The sequence below is a fragment of the Gymnoscopelus microlampas genome (genome assembly GCF_963454915.1).
Source record: "Gymnoscopelus microlampas genome assembly, chromosome: 11".
Classification (NCBI taxonomy): domain Eukaryota; kingdom Metazoa; phylum Chordata; class Actinopteri; order Myctophiformes; family Myctophidae; genus Gymnoscopelus; species Gymnoscopelus microlampas.
This window is the reverse complement of record NC_139948.1, coordinates 53,084,893-53,112,392: the sequence shown is the minus strand read 5'-3', so window position 1 is coordinate 53,112,392 and position 27,500 is coordinate 53,084,893. Positions and strand designations below refer to the sequence as shown.

Here is a 27,500-nt window from a genome sequence, read left to right as displayed (position 1 = left end):
TCGAGCGAACATTTGTAACTCAAATCTTTGCTTCTGGGGGTCCCTGGAACAAGATATTTTGAGATGGGGGTCCTGTCCTTGGCCAAATACATTTAATTTTGGTGGTCCTTGACATGGAAAAAAGAACCACTGATATTATGGTGACATACGTTTTTTTTTTTTAAACTGTTGAATCCCTCAGAAGCAAAGATTTGAGTTACAAATGTTCGCTTTTGTAACTCAAATCTCAAGATTTGCAAAAAAAAAATAACGATTTTTCAAAAATAGCAGATCTACAAGCTCATAGCGCGGCACCGAGTGCCGCGCTATGAGCTTGTATTATCTGCTATTTTGGAATAGCTAAAGTGTAAAATAATGCTTTTTAGCTCAAATGAAAATGTGACACAGATGCTTCTAAAAAAATGATGAGCAGACAAAATTGGAACTGGAACTACGAAAATGAAAATGTTATCTGGTTCTCTCTCCTGATTGGATGTTTTTTAATGTGTTTGTTTATTAAAGAACTAATGATATGATTGAAATAACACAACTGTGTTCAACAGGATGCTGTCGACGGAGCGACTTCATTCAATACGGATGAAGAAATAGGTGAGTTTTTTTCCGGTACAGTTCAGTGATGGTAATACCTTCTGTTTACCAGGGTGTACATCCTTAATCATTTATTCCAAAACTATAAATGCACGCGTTGTTACACTACTATGTACGTGGGAATGTAGAGATGCAGAGAGCTTTATTATTTCTCATTGACGTAATGACAAATTCTGGCAATTCTTTTTCTCTTGCAATCAGAGCATTTCGTGGACCAGAACATGCCAGATTTGATTCAAGAGGTGTCCGTGGTCATGGCGATAGCAGACACTCTAAAAAAAAGCGGCTTAATCCATCGTGAGATCTATGCGGATATTTCAACAGAGAGAAAACCCATGGATAAGATGAGGACACTGAATACCATGGTGCTGCAACCAGGGGGAACACGCACCAAAGTAGCATTTTATAATGTTCTCAAAGTGGAAGAACCTGTCCTATTGGAGAAGCTGGGTAAGATCGATTGTAAACTTAACCCATTATTAAGACCTGGTGATGCATCTGTGTCATTTTTAGATTTGAGCTAAAAAAAACATTATTTTACACTTTTGGCTATTCAAAAATAGCAGATATACAAGCTCATAGCGCGGCGCTACGAGCTTGTAGATCTGCTATTTTTGAAAAATCTAGGAAACGTGTGCACATCTTTGAATATATATAGTTTTTTAAAGCGAACATTTTTAACTCAAAGTTTTGCTTCTGGGGGGTCCCTGGAACAACATCTTGGGTGGTCCTTGACATGAAAAAAGTTTGAGAACCACTGATATTATAGCAACATTAAAAATGTTTTTAAAAAAACGTTCGGATTTAGAAGACATTTGTAGAATCCCCCTAGAAGCAAAGATTTGAGTTAAAAATGTTTGTTTAAAAATATATATATATTCAAAGATTTGCACAAATGTTAACGATTTTTCAAAAATAGCAGATCTACAAGCTCATGGCGTGGCACTCGGTGCCGCGCCATGAGCTTGTATATCTGCTATTTTTGAATAGCCAAAGAAATAAAAAAATGACACAGATGCGTTCCAGGTCTTAAAGAGTTAAAATACTTATTATTATTATTATTATTATTATTATTATTATTACTAACGTCCTGTGTATGTGTATGGTCGTTTCATTGGTTCCACTGTTGACATATATAATTATTTCTCCCTTTTAGCAAAGAAGGCGGCCCAATCCCTTCGTTGAACACAGCGGCATGAATAAACTGTGCATCATTTTCCAACCTGTATCTTTATTTGTATCAAGTAATGGGTAATTAATTAGTTTCCATACATGACTGACAAGCAGATGCCGTGTTTACTACTACTAAGCTGTGTGTTATGACCTTATAAGAAGATGTACCTCGATATGTGGAGGGTTGTGAAATCAGTCATTAGTCATTAGTGTTTCATGTATCTACTTTCCTGTCCAATTTGGATTGACTTTGATGGACTCCTATTATGTATTCAATTGGAAAATAAAATTATAATACTGACTTTATTCTGACTTACTTCTTTATTTTATTGAACTGAAAGTCCCACCAACATTACGCTGCATGTACGTTCTTGATTCGTTGTCACTAATTTCTATGCCATTGATGACCGTTTCTTATACATGTGGCAGCAATAACATAACAACATAATAATACTAGGCTGTGTGTGCAGGTAGATTGTAATAAACTTATAGACGTGGTTAACCATCCCGGTCGCGTGAATTCACGTCATGTGAAGACATATTATAATGTGAATTCACGTCATGTGAAGACATATGATTATGTGAATTCACGTCATGTGAAGACATATGATTATGTGAATTCACGTCATGTGAAGACATATGATTATGTGAATTCACGTCATGTGAAGACATATTATAATGTGAATTCACGTCATGTGAAGACATATGATTATGTGAATTCACGTCATGTGAAGACATATGATTATGTGAATTCACGTCATGTGAAGACATATTATAATGTGAATTCACGTCATGTGAAGACATATGATTATGTGAATTCACGTCATGTGAAGACATATGATTATGTGAATTCACGTCATGTGAAGACATATTATAATGTGAATTCACGTCATGTGAAGACATATGATTATGTGAATTCACGTCATGTGAAGACATATGATTATGTGAATTCACGTCATGTGAAGACATATGATTATGTGAATTCACGTCATGTGAAGACATATGATTATGTGAATTCACATCATGTGAAGGCATATGATTATGTGAATTCACATCGTGTGAAGGCATACTGTATGATAATGTGAAGGCGACCAGGCCAGTAAACGTACTGTTAAGGAGAATACAATGCAACGTATTCAGATAATAGGTTTCACTCTCTCCGCTGTTATTCTCCTTTTTAACATAAGGGTCAATGCATGGCTTTTAGAAAATGTTGCAGAATAGTAGGGTCACTTATATGTTAGCAATGCAATTATTTGTATTTATGCTGTAGGTATAGTGTAGCTACTGATTGTATTATTTATTGCTGTACCGTCTACCTGCAGTTACTGTATTACATTTGAATGAATTAATTTCTGTTTACACTCAAAGCTGCTGAAAGGTTTAATTCAGATGGCATGTTAGTGGGTTAACTGCCTAACAGGCATACAGGACGTTTGTGGTTTTCCTCACAAGCAGCTTTGCTGAGAAGAGTGGGCGGAAAACCAATTAAAGGTACCTTTGCAACCCGATTCCCCCAAGTCAGTGTTGATTTCGACAGCACGTTTTTATTTAGTTTTAGTCATAGTCTTTTGAATACAATTCTGTTTAGTTTTAGACATATTTGAGTCATCTGAAATGTTTTACTGTTAGTCTAGTTTTAGTCGACTAAATATCATACGATTTTAGTCGACTAAATCTACAGTTCATTTGGATGACTAAAAATGCCTTTGGCGGTGCCTTGATGGCGTCGGAATGGCTGATTTTACACTTGGCTGCATTCTGAAAATAGCCGCTATTATATATATAGGCTATTTTCAAATGCCCGAAATGTGGGCTGAAGTGGTTTTGTAATAATTATCAAAATCTACGAAGTGACTAGTAACTAAAGTGTTTTAAATAATTGTAGTGGAGTAAAAGTAAAATATTTAGTAGAAGTAAGTAAGTATTCTGCTGAAAATTGGAAATACTCCAGTAAAGTAAAAATACCTTAAAATTGTACTTAATACAGTGCTTGAGTAAATGTACTTAGTTACTTTACATCACTGCTCTTCATTGATGTTAACAGCTCATATGAATGTTCAGAATGCACAACTCAGTCATGACTATACACTATAGAATCTATTCAATGTAACACACTGATTTGAACAGTAGGTGTCACTGTAATCATCTGTATGTGATATCAGTCCAGCTTGTCATAGATAGATCATATTATATCCTGTACCTTTAACATGCTTTATCTAACTCCCACATCGTCGCCTTGCTAAACTAATGGCCTAAGTCATTTTTTGAGGAGAATTATATTTTTGCCTATAAGTCAGCTCCTCATGACACTGGCCACCTCTGGTAAAATGGCATATCTCCTAATTGAAAAGGATCATGCTGTTCACTCCCCTTTTAGTATAATGGCCTAACTCCCTAGTGGGACTTAGGACAAAATAGGCCTTTTTTGGGCCTAAATCACATGGTTTTGTTACTTAAGCCAAATTATTTACTGCTTTAGGCCATTTTTTAATTTCTTTTTTGGCCTAAGTCAGGTTCAATCCTATTCAACCCGATTTAAATCTCTTATGTTACATAACTGACAGACAGTGTTATTTCTATTTAAATAGTCATAATATGTTATAAACATTTTGGGTGAAATGATTAAGAAATATCATATAGTTTTGTTTTGGATCAGTTTTTTATTTTTCCTGAAAAACGTTTTTAAAAATGACATAGGCCATTAGTTTAGCAATAAGGCGACGACATGTAACACCAATGTGAAGCACACTAATAACATTGTTAAAACATGTAGCCACTTTAAAGCTGGCGTCCCTATATTGCCAAATTTGTCATTTCACATTAAAAAAAACAATTCCCCAGATTTTGAAAAGGGAGCAAAAAATAGCAGATCTCAAAGCTCACAATGTATCTATCGTGATCTTATAGATTGACTATTTCCACTAAAGTGTACTGTAATGCTTGTGTGGTTGGTTAGTGCGCGCATCCGTGTGCACGTTTACAACCGGACGTGCATGACCATTATACCACTGCTGTAAGTCATGCATATCTCTGGTGGTGCTATATAGCCTGGTTCCAGACGAATCTGCCTTTGCAAAATTGCATGCACTTTAGCCCTCGGCAGTGTGTCGTGTGATATTGTCTGGCTACGCGAGGCTAGTGGTGCTATATATATCTCTCTGACGGTGGGGCCTCTGTACATTTCTAGTTTTCTTTGCTGTTGTAATTGCTGTTCGCTATCGTTTAAGTGTTCTCTCCAGTTCAGCCATTACACCACATATTTACTGAAGCAGCCCATGTTAGTTCTAATGTAATTGTAATGTAGGATAACTAATTTAGCTGGTTGGGAAGTGGTGACTACTGTGGTGCATGGGTATGAATGCAGAGAGGCTTATTCTCATCTTCGAGGCTATTTATTATACCCTTGGTTACAGAAAGTACTGTTCAAGTTTTCAAATGTATAAAATGTATAAAAATCTTTTGAAAATAGCAGATCTACAGGCTCACAATGCGTCGCATCGCGATGCATTGTGAGCTTGTAGATCTGCTATTTCCCACATCCGTCAGTAGGTTTCACTGACCCACATCAGTCAGTAGGTTTCACTGAGCCCACATCAGATGATAGATGATCAGTTATCATCACTAGCAAATTAACAGCCAGCTATTCATGCACCAGTTAAATAGTTTAAATATGAAACCTTGCAGCTTTCTTTTGAAGCAATGTTGTTATCTACAGCTGGGCTTCTTCAAAACAAAACAAAATATTTAAATATGGTTTTGTTTCAAATCCATAATCCTAGCCCCTCTTCATACTTTAATGTAATCTGTGATCTGAAAGTCTTCATTGGAATTGACTGTGACTTCTAATGTGATGTGTCAATACATATCCAAAATCTAGAAGGCAATTATTGGTAAAAGATTATAAAATGCTATAGTTGAAAGAATGGAATACATGACAGAATAAATGTTACATTTTATTTGTGAAATTCTGAGCAAAATATATTTCATCATATATTTGTTTTCATTTATTGTAACATAGGTGGAACTTTCCATAGAACACAGTTGACAGCTTTGTTTTCTCTCTAAAGCAGTGGTTCTCAAAGTGGGGTCTGGGGAACCCCTAGAGGTCCTTCAGGGGGTTCTAGGGGGTCCCCGGATTTAACTAAAATTAAAACGACTTTAACCCTTCATACAGTAAGTTCATCAGCTATTTCAAAACAGCTCGCAAGCTTGTAGATCTTCTATTTTCAAAAACCTCAAAAGAAAATGGAAAACTTATATTATATATACATATATATAATATTTTATCAACGTAAATCATGTATGGGGGTCCCTGGGACAAAATATTGTCAGTTGGGATCCTCAGCCAAATACAAATGAATCTGGGGGTCCTTGACCTGAAAGCGTTTGAGAACAGTGACATGGTTTGTTTATGCTCAATTAACTAATTATAATTGTTTTTTTTATGCTCAATTAATTCATTATAATTGCATTTCTCCCCCAAAATGCACACAGCTCTGATAACATGTCTACTGTGTGTTTGCAGTAGGAAACATTGGAATTCACATGAAGGCCACTAGGGGGTGCACAACTCCACAACCGAGCATGATACTCCAACTGTACTAAACCTACTCTATCTGACACAGAGACAGTGAGGAATTGAATCCCAGCCAGAAGCCAGGATAGAGAGGTTCAGTGAATGTGGACTGGAAGGTGTGCAGCAGGTGTCTCATTGAGTCAGAGGACACCTCGTAGAAGGACAGAGTCCCAGCAGATGTGTCCAGGTACACTCCCACTCTGTTGGCGGTGATGTGGATATGGATGAGTGTGTCCTTCGAGTTGTGCCGAGCGGTGTAGGTGCTACCAGCACAGGACAGTCTCCAGGACTTCGGATAGTGTCCCAGCCCTCTGTCCATCTCTCCTTTCCTCATGATTGCTCTGTAGGTCACTGCTATACGCACCCATCCACTCCACTCCACCTCCCAGTAACAGCGCCCGGTCACTCCCTCCCTGCAGAGCACCTGGTACCAGTTGTCAAACCTGTCTGGGTGATCAGGATACGGCTGTTGCTCTTCCACCCTGGTCACCGTTCTGTTGTCCTCAGACAGACAGAGATTTCTGTGGGCTGTGTTTGGGTCCAGTGTGAACTCACAGGCATCTGAAGAGGAACAAAATAATCAATATTGAGTGATCAGTGACTGAATTTGAAGTTTTGTGCTGAGATCTGCAATATTAACACAACAGGAATTGTGAAATATGAAAGGAAATCCAAGTCAATACAATCAAGACAATTGATGCCTGTGTGATATTGTACACAGTGTGATCATTCTGTTTGTTTTATTGTTGTACCATGATGCTGACTGCAGATGAAAATGAGCCCTTAGCTATATCTGGTACAATACAATGCATCACATTGTACATTGTCCATGTTAAATGAACTGCATTTAAACGATTTTGTATGTTAGGGTGAAGAGGAGTTGAAGGAGCAGATCGGTCAGGGATGGAGCAGTGAGGAGTTGAAGGAGCAGATAGGTCAGGGATGGACCAGTGAGGAGGTGAAGTAATGTGGTTCAGGAGGTACATACGTACATTTTCTCAGACCGGGTCGCATCATCAACGCTCCACCATGATCAACACTGGAACGAAGCGCAAAACAGATACAAATGTTTAAACCACAAATCCCATCTACTTTGTACATGAAACATACTATGAGACAAACAGACTAGAGGGCCTGTTAATGCCCCCTAGAGGCTGTACTCAGGTTTAACAGGCACAAATCACCATTAGAAAGTTCTTGGTTCTAAGCTAGTATCAAAGCAATTTGAACAGACTGACAGTCTGGCCCGCATTACCATACTGCCCGCATACTGTTTATGACTCTACATTTTGTATTATTATTATTCTTTAACAATATCCCACTGGGAAGAGGCCCCCGGGCAGACCAAGGACCAGTTGGGGGGATTATTTCTCTAGAGCTTTCATTCTACATCTATTACATTTTTATCATAAGGTTATGCTTGCGTAAGAAACAAAAGGAATGCTTTTGTGGTAAATGTAAACAACACAGTCCAATGCGTGGGTTATGAGGTATTCAACCCCGGGAAAATAATGTGTAAAGCCCTGGGAAAATATTGTGAAAATAGCCTCCAGTACAGACCTGAGAATTTCCAGCCCCCACTGAGGGTCTTCCAGTCCAGCAGAAAGTTCCGACAACCCCGGCCCTCCTGGGTGATTGTATCTCAGATCAAGCTCTCTCAAGTGGGACGGATTGGACCTCAGAGCTGAGGCCAGTGAAGAGCAGCCTTCCTCTGTGAGCAGACAACCTGACAACCTGCAGAGAACATAATAATACTTACTTCTAATCTACAATCATTCACAGGTCGCTGTCATCATGCTGACCTGAATGGGTCAATTACATTAAACCCCTAAACCCTAACTGATACTTAAATGACTGGGGTCAGCTCTGTACTCTTTTCTCTCTATAGTCTACACACCAAATCTCGAAAATAGCCGATCTACAAGCTCACCACAATGTGTCGCTTTGCGGCGTATTGTGAGCTTGTTTTTCATTTCAACATTTCTTTAATTCTCAGAAAACACATTGAGAGCTGAGACCCTCTTTTTCCAGTGTCACAAGAACCTGGTATGATAGACAGAACAAATGGTAACCTAGTCTAGTCTGGTATAGTTTATGCACAGAAGTGTTACGGCCAGCCGTATTATTATTTTGTATTTGGTTATATTTTGGTGTAATTATGATGAGTTGGAATATTGTTGTATTATGTGTGCCTTGTGTTATATTGTTTCCCTTTTGTGTTCCTTATAAGGTAGAGAATGGTGCTGTGAATGCTGTGCGAATGGGTGTGGTGCTGATTGCTGGTGTGAGTGTGAAATGGCTGATTATACACAGGCTGTGCTACAGATTGACATGTCCAGCCTCTGGCCCTGTCCCCTACTCCTCATTCGTCACCCCTGCCCACGCCCTAACCGTGATTGGCTGTGATTCTGAGTCCTCGTCTATAAAGCCTCACTCTGCCACTGACAGTCGTGGGGACAAGCAGCTCAAACAGCAGCAGAGACGCAATCCCGCTTGTCTTCCAGCCTGTTTATTATTGGTCCTCATTATTATTCAGTTGTTTAGAATTGTTCATTTACCTTCTAAATTGTATATTCATTCATTGTTTCCACTTAAGTTCACCATGTAGGAGTGTGTGGTAGCTTTTTGTTGGGCTATCCAATTCCTGATTTGTAAATGTTTTTTTATTAGTTCGGTAAGTAAGTTTAGTAATTGTATTTTTCTTTTGGTTAGGGGTTTAGGTTAGGGGTTTTCTGTTGTATCAGTAAGTTTTGGCTATATTGTAAAGTCACCAACACCCTGAAGTTCACTTTGCACTTGAAAAAAGTCTCTGCTAAAAAAAAAACACAGCTGTGGTCCTCCATTATTATGTTACACTCCCTACCCTAGACAGGGGGTTGTAACAAGAAGGACTAGTGACCTAGTAGTCTAGTCTGGTACAGTTTATAGGAATGGTGACCTAGTAGTCTGATACAGTTTATACACAGAACTTACCTGAGGATCTCCAGCCTACAAAGTGCACTCTGCAGTGCAGCACAGAGGACGGTCACTCCTGAATCGTGTAGGTTGTTGTTGCTCAGGTCAAGCTCTCTCAAGTGGCAGTTTGAGCTGAGAAATTCTGATAACTGTTCACAGCATTTTGCTGTGACGTTGGTTCGACTCAACCTGACAAAATGAATGGGCGAGAAACGGTAATTGAATAGAAACAGTAAGCATAAGTATAACTAGAAAACCAAGGTGTGTGCTAGGGTAAGCCACTTCAGCACCCTCTGGTGGACACATTTCCAGACATACATACATGCAGAGTGACATACATACAGATACACTGACTGACACCCTCTTTACAATAGAGCATTGCTTTGGGACTCCTCTAATAACAGGGGAACCCCAGAGGCATGCCTTTCACCACCAAATTGCACCATGCCAAGATTCAAGGTATTAAAGATAATACCTCACTCATAAAAGTACCAGCAAAATGTTGTAGCATACTCTGCTGACTGTGCATCCACATAATGGTATATAAAAATAATGGTACAAATAATGGTACTTTCAATAATAAATGTATAGTATATACACATAATGCAAGTGCAATATATGTAGAGTACGGTCAGGTGTAAAAGTTGGAATTTCATGGTCTTGTGCTGCAATTTGATGATCCTATAGTTTGAGTCATTGTAGACAGAGTGAGATACATACAGTACATTACAATAGTATTGCAATAGATTTCCTTTCACTGACCTCAAAATCACGACGTTCCCCATGGACAGCCCAGCAGTGAGCTGTGTCAATCCCGTGTCACTCAAACAGTTGTTGCTCAGGTCCAGCTCTCTTAAATGTGCAGGGTTGGACTTCAGAGCTGAGGCCACAGAAGAACAACCTTCCTCTGTGATCAGACAGCCTGACAACCTGCAGAGAACATAAAAGTAAATGCTGAGTTCATGTGTTTAGCTCTTTGCTTTACATCTTAAATGACAGTGTGAACGTATGCGTAAATGTCCATAGAGCTACCACCCTTCGTTGTGCTATTGGAATGGAGAAGATCTGCCAAAAGTTGGCCTAGCAACTCCTTCCACAGTTTTTGCAGCACGTACGTGTCTCAAATAGACTCGGTTTATCTGGAGGAATATGCTTGTATTCTTCTGCCTACACATACGTCATGTCCTATGAGCGAATAGGGGAAGGGGATCAACGTCACGTGATGCCTTTGTTTAGCCCAAAAAAACATCAGTTGTCCCGAAATGGGGCCAAACAAAGGTGCTTATTGGTCAAAAACCCGGATGTGTGTCCCTTGGAATCCCACCACTGATCTGCTGTCTCATTCAAGTTATCCCAGCAGACACGATCAACATTCTGGCCAAACATACTGTTCTCTAATTACTTGACCTTTTTTCTGTGAATTGCAGTACTAAGATGTTAAAGTTGTTAGTTATGTGGTCACTAATGTTAATATGTACATAAACAAGGATGTAAGTGGCCGTGTGTTGACCAGTTTGAGGAGTACTGACTTGAGAGTTGCTAGTTTACAGTTTTTACTCCTCAGTCCAGCACAGAGGACGGTCACTCCTGAATCGTGTAGGTTGTTGTTGCTAAGGTGCAGCTCTATCAAGGAAGAGGGGTTGGAGCTGAGAATTGGGGCCAAGATTTCACAGCATCTGTCTGACAGGTTACAGCCACTCAGCCTGAAAAAAAGAGGTGGTGATTATGATTATCAACTCATTTTTGCCCCGAATCAGATCCGACTGTAAAGTGAGCGGAACTCTGATGATCCCACTATTTTCGACACTGTGTCACAGTTCGTCACCTTCTTAAACTAATGGCCTACGTCATTTTTTGAGGAAAATTATATTTTTGCCTAAGTCAGCTCCTCATGACACTGCCCACCTCTGATAAAATCGCCTATCTCCTAATTGAAAGGGATCATGCTGTTCCCTCCCCTTTTAGTATAATGGCCTATTTCCCTAGTGTGACTTGGGCCCTAAATTGACATTTTTTTGGGCCTATGTTTTTGTGACTTAGGCCAAATGATTTACTGATTTTCTCCAGACTTAGGCCATGTTTTTGGCCTAAGTCAGGTTTAATCCTATGTAAACCTATTTAAATCTCTTATGTCGCATAACTGACAGTGTTATTTTAATTATAATAGTCATAATTTGTTATAAACGTTTTGGGTTAATTGATTAAGAAATATCATATAGTTTTGTTTTGGATACGTTTTTTTATTTCTTCTGAGAAACTTAAAACAATTACTTTTAATTAGGCCATTAATTTAAGAAGGTGACGAGTTGGAATGTTGGAACATTGAACGATGTTAATGTTTGAAATTGCCTATGTTTCTGCCTGCTCTTACTGAATAAGGCTTTTCCTATATTAATCATGTGTGGTCTTACAATGCTTTGGATGAAGTTTTGAGCACTGGCATCAGCCTCAGAAGACCTTCCTCTGAAGCAGAGTACTTCTCCAGATCAAACACGTCCAGCTCCTTCTCAGATGACAGCAACACGAACACCAGCGCTGACCACTGATCAGCGGACAGTTTGTCTGTAGAAAGCCTTCCTGAGGTCAGGTATTGTTGGATCTCCTCCACTAGAGAATTGTCGTTCAGCTCGTTCAGACAGTGGATCAGATTGATGCTTCTCTCTGAAGAAAGATCCTCCCTCATCTTCTGCTTGATGTAATCAGCTGTTTCCTGATTGATCTGTGGACTACTTTCTGTACGTTTCAGCAGGCCTTGTAGTAGGATCTGATTGGACTCCAGTGAGAGGCCGAGAAGGAAGCGAAGGAACAGGTCCAGGTGTCCGTTTGGACTCTGTAGGGCCTTGTCCACAGCACTCCTGTAAACCTCTGTTGCAGGTGGTTTTCTTAACAGCACCTTCATGCGCTGAATGCCCCACTGTGAGTCATCCATTACATTCTTTTTGCTGTTGATGAGTGACGTGACCACATACACAGCAGCCAAAAACTCCTGCACGCTCAGATGGACGAAGCTGAATATCTTGCCCTCATTTGGCTCTTGCTCTTCTTTAAAGATCTCTGTGAACACTCCTGAGTACAGTGAGGCTTCGTTGAAATCGATGTCATTCTTCTTCAGGTCCTTTTCATAGAAAATCAGGTTGCCTTCCTGCAGTTGTTGAAAAGCCAGTTTTCCAAGTGACTTCATCTTCCGATTGAGATCTTGTGTGTCGTACTTCAGTTGGGTCTGTTGGATCTGAAATGCCAGGAATTTGGCATACATCTCCGTCAACGTCTTGGGAATCTTTCCATCTCCATCTGTTCTCCACATCTGTTCCAGGACCGTGGCAGTGATTGAACAGAACACTGGGATGTGACACATGATGTGGAGGCTCCTTGATGTGTTGATGTGGGAGATGATGCTGCTGGCCTGGTTCTCATCACTGAATCTCTTCCTGAAGTACTCTTCCTTCTGGGGGTCCGCAAAGCCTCTCACTTCTGTCACCCTGTCAATGAACTCTGGGGGAATTTGATTGGCTGCTGCAGGTCGTGTGGTTATCCAGATACGAGCAGATGGAAGCAGTTTCCCTTGGATGAGGTTTGTCACCAATACTTCCACCGAGGCTACTTCTGAGACATCTATGTGACGATGGTCTTCTGTGGTGAAGTTTAATTGAAGCCGGCTTTCATCTAATCCATCCAGAACAAACGCAACTTTGAAAATGCTCTTGTCATAGTTGTCGTTTCCTGACATTTGCAGTGCGGTGAAGATGGAATTGAGTTCTTCCAGTTTGATGTCGATGCTTTCTCTGACACAAGTGTGGATCAGCTCAGCCAAACTAAACTGCTCTGCCTTCAGTGTATTCAGATGGCGGAATGTGAACGGGAACATGAGGTGGGCGTCTTGGAGACCTCCCCCTTCCGCCCAGTCCAGGATGAACTTGTGAACCAGGAAGGTTTTGCCGATTCCCGCGATGCCGATCGTCAGCACCGTTCTCATGGGCGCATATTTTCCAGAAGGGTGTTGAAAGATGTTAACTGGTTTGATGGCTCTTTCTGTCACCGCCGTCTTTCTGGACGTTGCCTCAATCTGTGTGACCTCATGCTGACAGGTGACTTCTTCATGCACTCCTTCAATGACGTAGAGATCTGTGTAGATGTCGTTGAGATGCTTTTTATTCTTCCTCTTGGCCAGTGCCTCAGTCACACAGATGAACCTGTTCTGGAGGTTAGACCGGAGGATATGTTGGTGCTGACTGATGCGTTCTGGAGGCTCTGGAAAAACACAATATTAGATTAAACCAATAAGTAAGTGTCTACTGATTTGACGTGCAGTGATAAGTTGGCTAGGGTTTCTGTGTAGCTGGGGGGGGGGGGGGGGGGTCAGTGACTATTGAATGGTTTGGCTAACCTTCTATTTGTGCCCATATGAAACCAGTGCTGGTTGTGCATCTTAATGCAAATAATGTATATTTTTGTGGTGTTTGTGCTCTGACACCGGACCAGACTGGTAAAAAGGTGGCGGAAGTATCTCAGCAGTTCTAGCATTACCTACCTAGCAAAGTTTATTACAATACAATAAATCTAGCCTGGTTCCAGACGAATCCGCCATTGCAAAAATAAATTACCCTTGGCAGATTAGGTCTGGCCCCTCTCAATAAAGATTGTATTTCTCTCCCTCCGAAGTTGTGAGGGACCAATCAGGGCCCAGTATGCAAATATGGCGCAGGTTTATCACCAGAGGCATTTTTTTTATTTGCCCCTCGGAAATACAGGTTCCACACAGAGATTCCAGACTAATATCTACACAGTGATATTAGTCTGACCATGCCAGGCTACAATACATCCACTCTAATTAATGATGACTTTAAATATTGAAACAATAAATGTTAAAAATGTTCAACAAAGTGTTTTTCAGAATAAGCTGCCAGTCAAGCAAAAATGTTTTTCATTTGAAGAAGACAGCTCTAGTGTAAACAGTTTATATGTGTGGGGTTTTCATGTATACATTTCCATTACATTTTCATTTTCCCAATGACCTACCTTTGGGTACCAACTCAGTGTTCAACAGAGTCTCCACCAGATCATTCCTGTCGATCTTCCTCAGAATGTCCACAGTGATGTTCACAGCTCCATCAGAGCCGTAGGTCTGGGCCATCTGATCCACGGTGTCCGGCCGGTCAGCATGGTCCAGACGGCTCTTTGGGATGGAAGGGAGGCCAGTAGAGGAGTCAGCTTGAAGCAGGAACCACTGGAATGTTCTGAGCTCGTCATTGCCCAGGTCTTCCAGAGTTTTCAAGAGTTGTTCTTTAGGCGTCGCCATTGATGAATCCTGGGACAACGAGAAGACTTCAGTGACTCTAACAACGGTGCCTGTGTCTTGATAATGGGTCTTGTTCAATTCTATTGTCGGCCATGGTCCACACAGTTGGGTGAAGCGGTGGCCTAAAGATTAGAGGAGCGTGTTTGTGCCCAAAAGGTTCCCGGTTCAATCCCCGGGATTCAATCTGGGTGTTGAAGTGAATGACAAGGCACTGAACCCGTAACTGCGCAGTATGAGACTGTGGTTGTATTGGTCAGCTCCCAGGCTTCGTGTGTGTGTGTGTGTGTGTGTGTGCGTGTGTGCGTGTGTGCGTGTGTGCGCGTGCGTGCGTGCGTGCGTGCGTGTGTGTGTGAAGAGGGTGTTGTCAACATTCACTTAACTCACTTACAGTACCTCCCCTGTACTGGGGTCTGGCAATACAAGCATGTCTGTCTGTCTGTCTGTCTGTCTGCCTGTCTGCCTGCCTGTCTGCCTGCCTGCCTGCCTGTCTGCCTGCCTGCCTGCCTGTCTGCCTGCCTGCCTGCCTGCCTGTCTGCCTGTCTGCCTGTCTGCCTGCCTGCCTGCCTGTCTGTGTGTCTGTCTGTCTGTCTGTCTGTCTGTCTGTCTGTCTGTCTGTCTGTCTGTCTGTCTGACTGACTGACTGACTGACTGACTGACTGACTGACTGACTGACTGACTGGTTGTCTCCACCAGGCCGAAGGCACACACACACTCCCTGGATGCCAGAGCAGAACTTCTGCCCCAAATTTCATTATCTCTATGTGATCAAGACAGTTCTGTCCGATTTTTCACATTCCATGCTGATTATTTGCAGGAGAGCTTGTTTTGAACAAAATGCCTCAAATCATGAACACATGCAGCATGCGATTGCCGTGAAACACATTAGGCCTTTTCAATCAAATTGGCCTATTATAGCGCCACCAGGAGGCCACAATAACCCACCTGACCTGGCGGAGACCTGTGTCTAGTTACTGACTGAAACATGCATGAATGTGCAATTGGGATATAGTTTATCCTCTGTTGCCCTGACAACAAACTACAAACTGCAGCTCTACTGAGGAAACCCTGTATCTCCGTCTTTCAACTGTTTCTGCTTTTGTAAATGAATGCCCTAGAGCTCTGTAGTGGAAGAGTGAGCTTGTAGATCTGCTATTTTTGCTATTTCTGATTTTTTATTTTTGAAAGTGGTTAAGTGTGTGTGGGTTGAATAACTATGTAACGTATTAACAAGACCTTTGTGACTAAATAATAATACACTGGATCCTTTGGAACAACGGGTTCCTTTTTTCCATTTCCTGAAATGTAACGGCTTTGCACGTACAAGGTTTGACAGCTACGCAGTGGTGGATACACTCACATTCTTTGCTTAAGTAAAAGTATCAATACTGCAATGTAAAAGTACAAAAGTATATATATTCAAAGATTTGCAAAATTGTGTTCAGGATTTTTCTAAAATAGCAGATCTACAAGTTCATAGCGCTAAGAGCGCAGCACATGATCAGCTATTTTTGAATAGCCAACGTATAATTTTATACTTAAAGTGGTTAAAATAATTGTGAGGCTCTATATTAACTCATTTTGCTGGGGACCCCCTGGTATCCTCCCAAGGACCCCTGGGGGTCCCCGGAACCCCACTTTGAGAACCAATGTAGCAGAGGACACATCGCTGCTGTTCAGCCTTGATTGCCTCTTCATAAATATAGAACTGCATAACATATATTTGTACAAAAGAAACAACCACACAATAAAGCTTCAGCGATTATTTCCACTGCGTGTGTGTGTGCGTGTGTGTGTGTGTGTGTGTGTGTGTGTGTGTGTGTGTGTGTGTGTGTGTGTGTGTGTGTGTGTGTGTGTGTGTGTGTGTGTGTGTGTGTGTGTGTGTGTGTGTGTGTGTGTGTGTGTGTGCGTGTGTGCGTGTGCGTGCGTGCAGAGTGCGTGTGTGTGTGTGTGTGTGTGTGTGTGTGTGTGTGTGTGTGTGTGTCAGCTTAAATATTAACCAGCACATAGCTATATTGTGAAAGAGCATGTTTCAACATTCACTAAAAACTAAACTTCCTCATTCTCTCTCACTGCACCCAGCAGCAGATGAAGCAACGACAACATGATTTAGAAATAATTACAGCTAGTAAAACAGTTCAATCAAGCCTATAATTCATCAAACTACTACACTCACCAACCAATAGACTTTGTGAATGGAATATCATAATAAATAATAATTCATTAATGATAAAAGACATTGACGATACAAAACACTCATACATGCCTTCAGTGGTGTAAAGTAACTAAGTACATTTACTTAAGTACTGTACTTAAGTACAATTTTGATAATATAATACTTGAGTATTTCCAATTTCCAATACTTTTACTTCTACTCCACTACATCTCAGAGGCAAATATTGTACTTTTACTCCACTACAATTATTTGAAAACGTTAGTTATAGTTACTTTTCAGATATAAATTAAGATATTATGAAACATACATTAATCACTTTAGTCCCATTTTAAACCTAGGCTATTTGAAAATAGCCGATCTACAAGCTCACAACGCGTCGCAGCGCAACGCGTTGTGAGCTTGTAGATCTGCTATTTTCAAATATTTTTGTACTTTTACTTTTGGTACTTTAAGTACATTCTGATACCAATACTTTTGTACTTTTACTCTTTTGAATTCCGGACTATTACTTGTAACGGAGTACTTCTACATTGCAGTATTGATACTTTTACTTAAGTAAAACATTTGAGTACTTTTTCCACCACTGCATGCCTTCATTACATTCAGACTCGACTACTGCAATAGCCTACTTTACGGTGTCACCACCAAGGTTCTCAAAAAAACTACAGTAGCCTACGTACAAATTCTGCCGCCCGCCTGCTCACCAGAACCCGATCCAGGGACCACATCACTCCTGTCCTCCGTAATGTATTTACTATCAGACAGCTTTTTCACCAATCAAATCACTCACTGTTTGTGAACCGAATAATGGACAAAATAGTTTAAGATCCTGTTTATTCAACACAATAACAAAGCATACTCACATCAGCATGTTGTCATGTCGTCCCTCTGTTCCATTACCACGAGCTGATGAAGGTAAAACAAGGAGGATTTTCCTAAGAACAACAACGTATAAACTTGTATAAACTTGTATGTAATCGTCACTAGAAGTGTTGTGTCTGTGTCCGTAAATCACATCTAAACGTTCTCATGTCACATATTTCCTGTGTTACGTAACCTCCTCTGATGAAATGAGAGGAAGACAAATAGAGAAGTAACATGATTTTTATTGTTTGGGACAGACAGACAGCACACACTTAAACGTTTAAAAAAAATAACACCACAAAACAACAGTCTATTAGTATGAGATAAAAGAATCAATCATTGAGTCCAGAAAGCTGAGAGACAGACAGTAGGACAGCTGAGAGAGAGACAGTGTATAGGAGAGACAGACAGTAGGACAGCTGAGAGAGACAGTGTATAGGAGAGACAGACAGTAGGACATCTGAGAGAGAGACAGTGTATAGGACAGACAGACAGACAGTAGGACAGCTGAGAGAGAGACGGTGTATAGGAGAGACAGACAGTAGGACAGCTGAGAGAGAGACAGTGTATAGGAGAGACAGACAGTAGGCCAGCTGAGAGAGAGACAGTGTATAGGACAGACAGACAGTAGGCCAGCTGAGAGAGAGACAGTGTATAGGAGAGACAGACAGTAGGACAGCTGAGAGGGAGACAGTGTATAGGAGAGACAGACAGTAGGACAGCTGAGAGAGAGACGGTGTATAGGAGAGACAGACAGTAGGACAGCTGAGAGGGAGACAGTGTATAGGAGAGACAGACAGTAGGACAGCTGAGAGGGAGACAGTGTATAGGACAGACAGACAGACAGTAGGACAGCTGAGAGGGAGACAGTGTATAGGACAGACAGACAGACAGACAGTAGGACAGCTGAGAGAGAGACAGTGTATAGGACAGACAGACAGACAGTAGGACAGCTGAGAGGGAGACAGTGTATAGGACAGACAGACAGACAGACAGTAGGACAGCTGAGAGAGAGACAGTGTATAGGAGAGACAGACAGTAGGACAGCTGAGAGGGAGACAGTGTATAGGACAGACAGACAGACAGACAGTAGGACAGCTGAGAGAGAGACAGTGTATAGGAGAGACAGACAGTAGGACAGCTGAGAGGGAGACAGTGTATAGGACAGACAGACAGACAGTAGGACAGCTGAGAGGGAGACAGTGTATAGGACAGACAGACAGACAGACAGTAGGACAGCTGAGAGAGAGACAGTGTATAGGAGAGACAGACAGTAGGACAGCTGAGAGAGAGACAGTGTATAGGAGAGACAGACAGTAGGACAGCTGAGAGAGAGACAGTGTATAGGACAGACAGACAGACAGACAGTAGGACAGCTGAGAGGGAGACAGTGTATAGGACAGACAGACAGACAGACAGTAGGACAGCTGAGAGGGAGACAGTGTATAGGAGAGACAGACAGTAGGACAGCTGAGAGAGAGACAGTGTATAGGACAGACAGACAGACAGTAGGACAGCTGAGAGAGAGACAGTGTATAGGAGAGACAGACAGTAGGACAGCTGAGAGAGAGACAGTGTATAGGAGAGACAGACAGTAGGACAGCTGAGAGAGAGACAGTGTATAGGAGAGACAGACAGTAGGACAGCTGAGAGAGAGACAGTGTATAGGAGAGACAGACAGTAGGACAGCTGAGAGAGAGACAGTGTATAGGACAGACAGACAGACAGTAGGACAGCTGAGAGAGAGACAGTGTATAGGAGAGACAGACAGTAGGACAGCTGAGAGAGAGACAGTGTATAGGAGAGACAGACAGTAGGACAGCTGAGAGAGAGACAGTGTATAGGACAGACAGACAGACAGTAGGACAGCTGAGAGAGAGACAGTGTATAGGAGAGACAGACAGTAGGACAGCTGAGAGAGAGACAGTGTATAGGAGAGACAGACAGTAGGACAGCTGAGAGGGAGACAGTGTATAGGACAGACAGACAGACAGACAGTAGGACAGCTGAGAGAGAGACAGTGTATAGGAGAGACAGACAGTAGGACAGCTGAGAGAGAGAGACAGTGTATAGGACAGACAGACAGACAGACAGTAGGACAGCTGAGAGAGAGACAGTGTATAGGACAGACAGACAGTAGGACAGCTGAGAGAGAGACAGTGTATAGGACAGACAGACAGTAGGACAGCTGAGAGAGAGACAGTGTACTGTAGGAGAGACAGACAGACAGTAGGACAGCTGAGAGAGAGACAGTGTATAGGACAGACAGACAGTAGGACAGCTGAGAGAGAGACAGTGTACTGTAGGAGAGACAGACAGACAGTAGGACAGCTGAGAGAGAGACAGTGTACTGTAGAAGAGACAGACAGACAGTAGGACAGCTGAGAGAGAGACAGTGTATAGGAGAGACAGACAGTAGGACAGCTGAGAGAGAGACAGTGTACTGTAGGAGAGACAGACAGACAGTAGGACAGCTGAGAGAGAGAGACAGTGTATAGAGACAGACAGTAGGACAGCTTTATATGATTCTACTTTATCTTCAACTTCAGTTTTATTTCAGACACAAGTTAAAGCTGCACTCTGTAATCTTCATGTCCTATCCAAGATTTGAGCATGTGCTGACTTTTATACCACTGACTGAGCTATTAGAGCCTATTTGCTGAATGTTGACCTTCGGGCAGTAGCACTTGTCAACCAGTAGGTTGACAAGTGCTACTGTTTTTTTGTTTTTGTCAATATTTCATACATTAATCATTTAGGAGTGCCCATTTTAAGCCTGTAATAATAATAATAATAACTATAATAAACATATAACTTATTTATTTGTATAGCACCTTTCATGACATGAAATGCAGCTCAAAGTGCTTTACAGAGCAAGAATACAATTACAGATACAAATAATTTAACAATAAAGCAAATAAGAAAAGCAAAAGCATAAAACAAAATTAAAATAATAGCAAAGGGCAGTGAATCAGGCAATCCAGTCAGTACATGGATAACAACACAGAGATTATAAAATCAACAAAAAAATCTGCTAAAAGCAAGAGTGAAGAAGTAGGTCTTGAGCTGTGCTTTAAAGCTATCCACAGAGGCTGCCTGTCTTAGATGTAATGGGAGTTTATTCCACGCTGTGGAATAAACTCTGTAGAAGCCGAATGCTGCTTCACCAGGTTTTTTTTAATGTCATTGTAGGTGTAGATCTGCTATTAAAAAAAAAATACGATAATAATAAAATAGAAGTCAACAGAACCAAGGACGGATGTTTTTGATGAATCTATCATGGTTAACATGGAGTTTGAAGTTACGATGGGTTTGTATAGGAAGGGGGCGTGTCTGATAAAATGAATATCAAATATCTAAATATTGAATCAAGCAACTTAAAGACTCTCCGGGGTGTTCACAAAAGCCTGAGTAGACGTTAAAATGACCCCAAACATCTTTGAAAGTAAAAAAATCCCTTTAAAAAGGTCAAAACAAAATAACAATAAAATGTAAGTAAGTAAAAATACAAAACTATTATTATTGCGTCCCAATACAACATGATATCTGAGAAATAACAAGCTGCTAATCCATTAGAAACAAACAATATAAGTGATACACAAACGGGTGTATACTATTTACAATAAATGTTCACTTATACAGCCCAGTCTAATTCACAATGATTGGCACCAGACATGACACGATCAAAATCTGTGGAAATTTTGGATAGCAAGATGCCTGCAATGCTGTAGCTCCACTGGAAGGAGCAGACACCCTCTACTTCCTAAATAACTTGAGAATCCGATCCCGGATGGTGGTTGTCTGAGGTTGGTCTCTCGAGCTCCTTGGGCTATTGGTAATTGTGGGCTGGGGTGAGATGGGAAGGCCTTCTGTGCTGACCCCGGATGACTGTCCAGGGTTTCTTCGGTGCAGCTCAAAGCCCTGGCCAGGGATTTCCCTCTGGGGCTCAATCATCGGCCGGCTTGAGCGATCGGTACTATTGGGGTGGGGTAAGATGGAAGGGTTTTCTGTGTTGACGCTGGACGACTGTATCTGTGACACACGGCGTCTATGGTTTAACTCTGAATCTTCACTCTGGAGCGGGTGTGACATTGGTCGTCTCTCCCGTGTTGTTGACTCTGAGCCTGGGGAAAATGGTGCCGTCTCTCCTGACCTTGAGCAATTGGCACTGGGAGGGCCTTCTGTGCTGACCCTGGAAGACTGTCCAGGACGTCTGCCGTGTAGCTCCGAGCCTCCGAGTGAAGATTCTGCCGTGAAGTTCAGCTAGAAATTTAGCAAAGAAATGCACAGCAGGTGAGATGAGCTCTAAGTGCACCCATTTGTTACATGTGTACCCGTATTTGACACACATGCTGTTCTACCAATGACTGTATTTCACACCCTGACACTGTAAAAATTATTAAGGCCTCAAACACATTTTTTCCCAGCAGATCATTCGGCAATACCACACATGCAATTCTCAAAATTGTTCCAGGTTTATTTGTACTTTCAGGCTTGCACAATCAATTTCTCTTTTATACTTGTGCTACATCCCATCGTATCTGTTGTGTGTAACGTCCTGTGCTATGCATAATTAGTGTGCCAGTCCGTACAAATGATTGGCTGATGGCATCCAGCTCTCTCTATCCATCCGATTGGTCCGTGGCTTTCCGGCATGGTGGGCCAATCACAGAGCACCTTCCAGCTACCAGTGGTCGCTTGGTAGGGACTTCAAGTTACTGTGGACCAATCACGACTTGTCTCATCCTCTATATAACTGGGCTGTTGTTCTTGTGTGTGTCTTTTGCATCTAGGCATGTCTACACTTGGGCATGCTGTCTCTTTCTGTCAGATCCATGTTTGACCTTTATAACATATAGGCAAGGTAAGCTTGGGAGGCTACATATTGCATACATGTAGGTTAACATATTGTCTATAGCAGTGGTTCCCAACCTGTCTTTGGCCTACAAATATATAAACTTGGGTCAGTGCTGAGTCTGATTTCACCTTACCAGAGTAAAACTTCTTTGTACTAAACCCAATATACTTCTAAAAACACAACATTAGTGTGAAACTTGAGCTTGTTTTGCTGAACACAGAGTTTGTATCCTGGCTGAGACAAGCACACACGGAGCTCCCAGTTGACCACTACAGACGGATAACAAAACACTCGCCCCAAAAACACAGTCGCCCACCTGGTATTCTTAAACGTAACCTCAGTAAACTATGTCTAAAATTAACCTTATTCCTAAACGTAACATCAGTAAAACTATGCCTAATCCTAAACTTATTTCTAACCTTCTCCTCAGTAAAACATATACAAGAACTGCTGGTCCGTGAAAACAAATTGGGGTAGCGTGCTTTGGGGCGAGACTTTCGGTTACCCCAGTCAGTAGGAACCTCCGCACAGCTTGCGAGTGAACAGACCATCTCCGTGGACTAATGAAACACCACAAACTACACAGATTATACACGGTCAATAGACTCTATAGACACATTAGGTAAAAGAGTATATGTGCCAATTATGTATTTTGTAAGTTTAGTTAGTGTAGTAAGTTAGGGTTAGATTTGTTTTGGTTATCCTCTTATTTTGTTTTATTTAGGTTAGTTTTTAACTCCTGAGTTAGAGGTTTGGTAATAACTGGCACTGCCCTGCCTCCCTCTGTCTTGGTAATTTTTTATTCAATCCTTTGTTATTATCCTTTTTTTTTCTAAAGCTACTGTATAAAGAACTTTGTACAACAGTAGTAGCATATACTTGAAACGTTTCAGTCTTTACCTTAAGCCGTTCCAGCGTCCTTTTCACCTCTATCTGTAGCTCCCTTATCCTTGCGTACATTTCCTCCAGTTCATTGTTCATTGTCCAGTTCATTGAGTCCAAGTCGGCCACTGACACATAACACAACAATGAAAAACCCTAATTTGGCCAAGTACAATAGAAAAATCATATACAGTGAGATAAAAGTCTGCGATAAGAAGCGGCTGTGATGCGAGGGTGCAGACTGCCGACACCAACACAGGAGTCCTGGATCATCACCCTCCATTCCTTCAACCATTATAAAATGTAAGAGTAAAGAGTAAGTAAATATGGGAAGATTATAAAGCTATGAAGCCGGACCACAGAAGTACACATGCAGTACTCAGTTGTACCACTTAGTTCAGTGGTTTCCGGGACCCCCAAGGTCCTTGAGGGGGTACCAGGGGGTCCCCCAAAATTAGGAACAGTTACATTATATTACATTACCTAACATTACATTACAGTCATTTAGTGTCTCTGCAACATCACAAACTGTGGACCTATTTAGAATAGAACAAAATAGAGGACTATGATCTGACATTGGATGAACTTATTTCACAATACTTCTAGTGTGAAAGAAATATTGATTACTTTAGATTTACAACTTAATTATAATGAGAGCATGCAGTAAGTAGTCAGTTAAATTAACTAATGTGTTGTCCCCTCTCATACTTACCAAGCAGATTCATTCTTCTAATCATTCTTCCAATCATCTCTCTGGAGTCATCTTTAACAACATAAAGAGATTTAAGCTGTTTTAATAACAACTCTTCATCAAATTGACACGTTAGCTGGACAATACATTTGACATTAAATCATCTGCAGTCTTCAATACATACAGTACATATATATATATATATATATATATATATATATATATATATATATATATATATATATATATATATATATATATATATATATATAATATTTAAACTAGTCTATATTATGAATAATTACACTATGTTTTCACCCGTGTCCGTCCATCCGCACGCTTGTGTGTGTGTGTGTGTGTGTGTGTGTGTGTGTGTGTGTGTGTGTGTGTGTGTGTGTGTGTGTGTGTGTGTGTGTGTGTGTGTGTGTGTGTGTGTGTGTGTGTGTGTGTGTGTGTGTGTGTGTGTGTCGAGCCAAAACTGGGAAAAAATCTCTGAGACCATATCTGGGAAAAAAGTACATCCAAAATGGCTGCCAATGGCCTTTGGGACATCCAAGATGGCTGCCCCTACACAGGCCTTTGGGTGTCGGCTCATGTCAAGCAGCAGAAAAGAAGCTGTGCTCAGTTGAGCAAACAACATTGGAGGGAGAAGAGCTCGAATCAACTCCAAAGAAGCTCCAAACCACTTCAAGTTCCACACACTGTGTTTGGGTTCGACATGCCAATGGTCTGTAATGTTTTAATCTCCTTTTGCTGGTTTTAAATGCTGCTTAAATGTTTGGTGCAACTGCTAAAGTTTGTTTGGCTTAGAGCCTTATTGTAGTACAGCAGCACAGCATTGTTTTCAAATGTTTGAAGAATGTATTTACTCCTATTTGCTAAAAAGTAAAGTTTAAAGGGATGATTGGCAAATGTTTGAAATATTAAGTTAAAGTTAAAATAATTGTTTAAAACTACAAATGAAGCTAATGTTAAAAGCTTGAAGTTAAAAGCTGAAGTTTAATGTCAAAAGCTAATGTTAAAAGGTGGAGTAGGGAAATGCTGATTCACAAGCATCAGCTGTGTTCATTATTTAACAAGCTTCAATTATCTCTTTAAAACTTAAATGGTCTCTCTAAAGAGTTTAAAATGTTTGTTTAAAAGTTATCTTTAATTCATGTTTAAAAGGATAATTTAATGTTTCAAAGTTAATTCAAAGACTTAATTTAATTTTTAAAAACTTAAAATGCCTAAACATTTAAAAGTCTAAAAATGACTTTATGTTAAAGAAATAATTTACTGAGTTTAAGAACAATTGAATGTTTAATTAATTTAAATAGGTTTAATTTTGCATTGAAGTTTAAAACAGTTAATTTTTAATTTAAATAAGTAAAAGTAACGATGTTTGAGTAAATGTTTTGTCAATTACTATTTAATAACACATTTATTCCAACGCTATGTTTGAAATTAGAAACATTACTTAGAAATTATTTAAATGTAAATGTTTGGTAGTTTACTACTTAGTAACAAACTTATTACAACACTTTGAAATTGTAAACATGGCTTAAAAGTTTGGAAGATGTTTTATTTTTCTGTTTGAAATGGCAATGTTGGTAATTCTTCTTCTGTTTCTTTTATCTCGAAGGTTTACGACCTGATGAATTGAAGCTCAAACAAGAAAAGAAGCCAACAAAACTAAGTTGGAATAAAAAGTTTGAGTTTTCAGAAACTGAGTTGTCCAATCATTTGAAACCTGAACTGTGTGTGTGTGTGTGTGTGTGTGTGTGTGTGTGTGTGTGTGTGTGTGTGTGTGTGTGTGTGTGTGTGTGTGTGTGTGTGTGTGTGTGTGTGTGTGTGTGTGTGTGTGTGTGTGTGTGTGTGTGTGTGTGTGTGTGTGTGTGTGTGTGTGTGTGTGTGTGTGTGTGTGTGTGTGTGTGTGTGTGTGCGTGCGTGCGTGCGTGCGCGTGCAGCTAATCTCCGGCACCGTTTGCGCGCACACACTCCCTGGAGCGTGATTTGGGACACGCCTCCCTGGAGGCTAGAGCAGAACCCTGCCCCAAATCTTTCATATCGGCCTGTTGTAGCGCCACCAGGAGGTAAATTTTTGCAAAACATTTAGTTTTTACATTACTCTTACAGATTTTGTCCAAACATCACACAATACATGAAAGGTTGTTACTCACCATCTAGATTAAATCCACCTTCATGAAAAGAAAAAGAAAAACATTCATAGAGATGCTTCACAGGAGATGACATTGATATTATGAGCGTTTACAAATGGTTAAATGACCTTCAATAAAGGATTAATATAATAATAATAATAATAATAATAATAATAATAATAAGGCAAAAGGCAAAGTACACATGTAAAAACAACAAAGACATATCAACATAATAGATTAGAAGGAGGAGTTGTCATTAAAAGCTAATCTACAAAAGTGTGTTTTAAGGCGGGATTTAAAACAGAAACTCCAGGTCCAGCATCTGTATCAGCATCTCACCTTTCATTCCTTCGTACATTTCCTCCAGTTCATTCTTCAAGTCGGACCGACTTCCTGCCACTGACACATAACACAACAATGAAAAAATCATAATTTGTTAATAGGCCAGGTACAACAGAAAAATCATATATAGTGAGATAAAAGTATGCAATACGAAGGGGTTGCGATGCGAGGGTGCAGACTGCCGACACCAACTCAGGAGTCCTGGATCATCGCCCTCCATTCCTTCAACCATTATAAAATGTAAGCGTGTAAGAGTAAAGATAAAGTAGCCTAAATATAGGAAGAAGTACACATGCAGTACTCAGCTGTATCACTTAGTTCAGTGGTTCCCGGGACCCCCATGGTCCTTGAGGGCGTACCAGGGGGTCCCCCAAAATTAGGAACGGTTAAAACACTTAACACTATTTCAAAAACAGCTAAAATAGCCGATCTACAATCTACATGCGTCACATCGAGACTCGTTATGAGCTTATACTGTAGCCTATATCTGTTATTTTAGCTTTTTTATTATTGTTTGCCTATGACATGCACAAGGTTGCCAGGTTGGAACTGGTTAATTTCAGTAGCTAGAAAGTCCGATGAGAATGTATAAGAATGACTAGTATTCACATCTTAGCTTTGTCTCTCCAGAATTCATTCTGTACTTAATCTAATCTTAAACTACTAAAATGGTTAGATAACTTCATCCAGTGGGGGAAATTCAGGCGCCAGAGACAGCGCAGCAGCACAAGTTACAGATACAGGGCATGAGAAGTACAGTAGGTGCAGTCCAGAAGAGGTACATCACAATAAAGACATAATCAATTATTAATCAAAGTATATAGAGTGTATCCAGTATCCACCCTATCCAATCATCCTGTCTGATGCAGAACATGAAATCTAGTAGCAACGTTAAGCATAGTTTTGACATCAGCACAAACCACAGGTAACGTTACAGATGTAGTATCGCATGGGGGTT

The 27,500-nt window shown here is 40.7% G+C and overlaps 1 protein-coding gene and 1 long non-coding RNA gene across 2 annotated transcripts in view; one reads left to right on the top strand and one right to left on the bottom strand.

Moving 5' to 3' along the window:
• The first annotated feature begins 445 nt into the window (after positions 1-445).
• On the top strand, positions 446-2,055 carry LOC311056110. The gene is made up of 3 exons (XR_014601853.1): positions 446-588; positions 790-1,038; positions 1,745-2,055. It is a non-coding gene; the product is annotated as an uncharacterized lncRNA (long non-coding RNA).
• Positions 2,056-5,765: 3,710 nt separating this feature from the next.
• The window catches only part of LOC311056091 (NACHT, LRR and PYD domains-containing protein 12-like), a 34,320-nt gene continuing 12,585 nt past the window's right edge, over positions 5,766-27,500 (bottom strand). The window contains exons 2-10 of the mRNA XM_084072473.1: positions 17,628-17,670; positions 14,312-14,600; positions 11,707-13,543; positions 10,825-10,998; positions 10,058-10,225; positions 9,314-9,484; positions 7,901-8,074; positions 7,333-7,379; positions 5,766-6,901 (exon numbers count right to left, since the gene is read on the bottom strand). Of these exons, the coding sequence (XP_083928599.1) occupies positions 6,372-6,901; positions 7,333-7,379; positions 7,901-8,074; positions 9,314-9,484; positions 10,058-10,225; positions 10,825-10,998; positions 11,707-13,543; positions 14,312-14,591 (3,381 nt within the window). The 5' untranslated portion in view covers positions 14,592-14,600; positions 17,628-17,670 and the 3' untranslated portion in view covers positions 5,766-6,371. The remainder of the gene's footprint in view (positions 6,902-7,332; positions 7,380-7,900; positions 8,075-9,313; positions 9,485-10,057; positions 10,226-10,824; positions 10,999-11,706; positions 13,544-14,311; positions 14,601-17,627; positions 17,671-27,500) is intronic.